This window comes from Rhododendron vialii, chromosome 1a (genome assembly GCF_030253575.1).
Source record: "Rhododendron vialii isolate Sample 1 chromosome 1a, ASM3025357v1".
Classification (NCBI taxonomy): Eukaryota; Viridiplantae; Streptophyta; class Magnoliopsida; order Ericales; family Ericaceae; genus Rhododendron; species Rhododendron vialii.
In genome coordinates this window covers 47565748-47570907 of record NC_080557.1, presented here as the reverse complement: position 1 = coordinate 47570907, position 5160 = coordinate 47565748, and the positions used below count along the sequence as shown (strand labels likewise).

The 5160-nt window shown below is 36.4% G+C and overlaps 1 protein-coding gene across 1 annotated transcript; it reads left to right on the top strand.

Moving 5' to 3' along the window:
* The first annotated feature begins 1023 nt into the window (after positions 1-1023).
* LOC131332294 (pectinesterase-like) lies at positions 1024-3530 on the top strand. Its single transcript, XM_058366443.1, has 3 exons — positions 1024-1126; positions 2180-2455; positions 2833-3530. Exons 1-3 carry the CDS (start codon positions 1024-1026, stop codon positions 3528-3530), a joined length of 1077 nt encoding a protein of 358 aa, XP_058222426.1.
* The last annotated feature ends 1630 nt before the right edge of the window (positions 3531-5160 follow it).

The following is a 5160-nucleotide window of genomic DNA, read 5'->3' as shown; positions in this document are numbered from 1 at the left end:
TTTCACCCGAGTTTCATTTTCGTCCTCCAAATATCAATTGCAACTGTTTTGACCTTCAAGTTTATTTTTCGTACCAAGTTGGTCCAATTGATAACATCATTCAGCCAAACTGGATGAAAAAAATCAGATTGAGGGCAAACGTTATCAATTGGACTAACTTGGTACAAACTGCAACGTCCAAACTGCAATCAATCTGAGTTGTACATATCATGTACATATGAGTTTTGTAAGTCCCACCTCGGATCTCACAAAGATGATTCGAACCGCCTATTATTTTTAAAACATTTTTTTTTATAGAATCTTGTAAAAAATCAGCTTAACCCGATATCGGTAAGGATTTTTTTTGAATTTGTGGGGACGAAACTATTTAACTGCCCAGTTTTGCTTCTATAAATTTAGAAAAAATCCTTAGCGATATCGGGTTGAGCTGATTTTTTATAGGGCTCCATTAAAAATTGTGTTAAAAATAATGGACGGTTCGAATCATCTTTGTGGGACCCGAAGTGAGCCTCAGTAAATCCATATGTACATGGTATGTACATTACATATGTACACATAGCAGTACTTGCAAGAAGCATATTTGTCACAAAAGAAATGATCGACTAGACTAGACTCCGTCACTCCAACTGTTCATTTTTTCTTGGCGGTGCTGTTGATACTCGACAAGTTTGTATATGATTCAATCAAGTTTTTACAATGTCCAACCGATTTGATTTTTATATGGACATTGGACATAATGGGTTCCATTTTAATTTAATTAGATTGGGGATCACATGTTGAATTATCACATGAGAGGTTCTTTGATTTTTTTGAACACGAGCAACTGTTCTTTCTAATGATAAATGCTCAGGTGGTCCCCAATGTAATACAAAATGTCAACCACGGTTCTAATTGATAACCCGAGCCATTCATGCGATAAAGATCACTTGGTCGAATCATATTTGTTAGAAGAGACTGCACAATGTATATGTTGAACTATTTAATGTATGTCTCGGATCGCGAAATAACATGAAAAATCGCACAATGGATGATCATCACATAGAGGATTTTGATTACTTCCACATGCACATGAAAGATGGGAGCAGGAACCTTGTAGTGAGCAACCCTGTTGCGCTCTTTGTAGTGCGTAATCTGAACCGTTCATCTCGACAATCAATAATTCAGATATGTTTGATATCTTTGATTGATAAAAGACGTTAACAAGGAATCTAAACCAACGATTACGGTAACAGACAGTCCAGATGATCACTATATAGCTGTAGTGACTTGCTCAATATAGATTCCCGAGTCCACAACATTCTGTAAAAGAAAGAGGAAGTTTATATATGACATAAAAAAAAGGGAGAAAGTTTCCACTTTGGGATTCCTCTTGACAGCCTTGATCGACTCATGGATAAGAAAAGTTCAACGTGTAAATCTTTTAATTTAGTGTAAGAAATTGATTTTGGTACTCCACTTTTTTATAATCACACTTTAAATTTGGAGTGTGGTTGTCAAAATGCGAAGTCCCAAAACCATTTTATTTCAGTGCGTTACGGTATATTTCCAAATTTGAAAGTCTAAACGATAATGACAAAAACATACCAATATTGTTTAGTAACCATTTCGGCAACACTTCTTATATTTAGAGCAAGAATATTCATCAAATCTAAGGAACCGACAAGAATCCATTAATCCAACTATCCATTTAAGAATATGCTTTCAGCATACAGTCTATGATATTGGATCCATGAAACTTTCTATGAAAGAAATTGGACGGTCTAGTCAGATAAAGATAGTCCAGTCAGATAAAATCCATGAAACTTTATCTGACTAGACCGTCCAACATTATCTGACTGGACGGTCTAATTTCTTTCATGGAAAGTTTCACAAATCTAGTGTCATGGATCCTATTATTTTTGGAAATTTATTGTTTTTGCCAGATTTTTCAAATCTTTTTCCATACTGTAATGGAAACTAAAAATACTCATCCAGAATCTATTCATAGAATTTAGCAACTACAATTGTTATAAATAAGAGGCCATGCAAATTATCCATACAACATCTCAACTAGCTACAAACTTTTCCTAAGTCCTGATAAACTTTCGATATACTCTCAAGTCTCAATTTTCTTCAATGGCATTTTATTTATTTTTGATCCTTTTTTCTATGACGTTTATAAGCTCTGCTGAACCTTTAGCTCCCCCCATCAATATTACCTTCAATGCCACTGTAGCCCAGGATGGTTCCGGTGACTACACCACGATAAAGGCTGCAATCGATGCTGCTCCTGTCGGAAGTGCGAATAGATATTATATCCATGTTAAGCAGGGAGTCTACAGAGACGAATACGTCACTGTGGAGAAAAACAAAATAAACATCGCATTGATCGGCGATGATGCTCGCAACACCTTTATTAGCGGGAACCGGAGCATTGCCATGGGATATACAAACGTCCCCGAAACTGCATCAATGAGTAAATTAACTTCATTATCACCTCACCAATTTTTTGCATTGGAATATATCAATGAGAGAGTCTTACCCTTTCTTTTCTAATTGGCTTACTTTTGTTAAAAATAATTAAACGAAGGTTGAGAGAGTCTTACCCTTGCTTTATGTTGTCCTAATATAACTAGTTCTCTTGTTAATTGTAGGGATTTTACGGTGACCAAAGAAAAAAGCTTTTAACTTTCAAACTCAACAATATAGCTTCTTAACTTTAAAAAAAAAAAAAAAAAGTTTTAACAGTTAGAGTACGCTAGTAGTTTATTTCTTTTTTTAGCTATAGATTCTATTTTTTTCTACATAAAACTCGAAGCATATACATGACTTTTTCTCTTTTGTTTTTTCCAGTTGTCGATGGCTCAGGATTTATGGCTCGATCAATAACCTTTGAGAATTCAGCTCCACCACCCAATAGTCATCAAGCTGTTGCTTTGACCAATAACGCCAATCACTCCGCATTCTATCAATGTGTTTTTTTGAGTTACCAAGACACCCTATTGGCAAACCACAATCGACAATTCTATAAGGATTGTGATATCTATGGAAGCGTAGATTTTGTTTGGGGTTTTGCCAAAGCAGTGTTTCAGGATTGCCGTTTATACGCACGCCGAATCGGCTCCGATGGCAACATGGTCACCGCTCAGGGGAAGGATACCCCAACCTTGGATAGTGGATTTTCATTCCAAAACTGTAAGGTTACTATTGACCCAAATCTAGCGCTGCGTAAGAGTGAAGTGTCGGTTGTCCTTGGTCGGCCGTGGAAGGATTATGCTACAGTCGTGTTCATGGAGTCATTCCTAGACGATATTATCAAACCAGAAGGGTGGTTGATCTCATGGGATAACATACGCAAACCCTATATATTCTATGCGGAGTATAATAACTCAGGTCCAGGAGCAAACACAAGTGGAAGAGTCAAATGGCCAGGGTGTAGGGTGTTAACAAGTGCAACAGAAGCTACCCGTTTTACAGTTTCCAAGTTCATTGATGGAGATGCATGGATACCAGAAATGGGTATTCCATATCAAGGTGGTTTAAATGCATGATGGAGTAACTTTTTTTAAGATATTACTTCATTAGATATAGTGACGGAGAAAAGAACAAAATAGGATTAAGTAGTTTTTTTTAAGGTACAGCATATATGTATATTGCTAGGGACCTTTAAATAAATATATCTGTCGAATGGAGTTCATTCGTAACTATTAATGGTACTATTAGAGAGTTCTTTAATTCTATGTCTTTATTCGAGGTTCTTTCTTGTGATATGTTCTTTTCATAATATCCTAGAACGGTATTTATGGGTTGATTGGACTTAACAACTTATTTGCTTTACCAAAAAAAACTCTATTGCATCGAAATTCTTCACTTCGTTATTCGTCTCCATGAGAGAGTCGATAGCAATTGCCAAAGGGAAATATGAATACCATTTTCTTTTTGATAGGCAACAAAATTTTATTGAAACTCGACAAAGGGTACATCGAGGTGACCAAACTCTAGTTACAAGGTAGATCTTGAAGCATAGAGAAGGCCAAAAGAAAAGTAAAAAAAAACCAAAAAAAACATACATCCAACAAGAGATCTGGAATGAAGCCACAAGTAGATAAGTGGAATCATCCAACCACCTAACTAGTAAAACTAGACATGTAGCTAGCAAAACAGTTTGCGTCGAAATCCTCAAAGTGATTGACATGTACACCAGCTCAGAAGCATCATATATAGGAGTACTCCGAGTACCTATAGAACATGGACTCAGCCTCAAAGAAAACAGCAGTATGTGTCCATTCCAATATTCTGGACACATTACCATCATCGTGCTAGTGGTGGTGGTGAAACGATGGCAATAAGGTGGTGGTAGTTGTGGAGATGCGGTGGTAGTTGTGAAAATATGGTGGCCATGAAACACGTACTCCTAAAAAAGAAAGAAAGATAACTAAGATAAAATTGGAACGATGCTTCTCTCTCTCCTATTTCTTTCTTTAGTATGGTCTCCCCCTTTGTGTCTTGTTTCATTCAATAACCTGGCCGTCTTCCTGCTTGGACATCAGATAAAATTGGAATGATGCTTCTCTCACTCACTACTAAAATTTCACCAATTAACACTCCTTCATTTAAGCGCTGTTGGAGTAAACTTGAAATGCAATATTGGAAGTTCTTACTTCCTTTGTCACAGATAAATAAAAGAACTAGGAGTTTTTACCGTTGCCCTTTTAGAGCTGAAGTTCTTTAAATTGAACTCATTTTTTAAAACTTCAAAATCTTAAGATAGACATGTTATACTTTATAAGAAAACGAGAACGACCGTTTGAGAATTGTATGTGTACAAAATTCTCAAGGTGTGAAATTTACAGCAACAAGACTAAATGTTAGCTGTGACAAAACATAAATTCTTGCGAATGTTGGTTGGGTTGAACAAATTCAACTTGGATGATGAGTCAGTGTTTCTTGCAAAATATATTCCTTCGAGGGTTTGGCAACTCTGAAAGACTAATTTCTTTATTTGCTGCATGATTTGTGCTTCTAGCTAGCTTTCTAAGAAACCACTATCAAGACGACGGAGTCTGGCCTCCATTTCTGGAGACTCTATTTCCCATGTGCTTTTGGATGCATCCAAGCATCCGTCATTTCTAAACTCACTCACTCGATATATATATCAGGATTCCAATCATCAGACGAAGT

Coding starts and splice junctions, on each gene's coding strand:
- LOC131332294 (XM_058366443.1), top strand. CDS start 1,024: ATGGATGATCATCACATAGAGGATTTTGATTACTTCCACATGCACATG. Junction 1,127..2,179: donor TGTTGCGCTCTTTGTAGTGC/GTAATCTGAACC, acceptor CTGAACCTTTAG/CTCCCCCCATCAATATTACC. Junction 2,456..2,832: donor CCCCGAAACTGCATCAATGA/GTAAATTAACTT, acceptor TGTTTTTTCCAG/TTGTCGATGGCTCAGGATTT.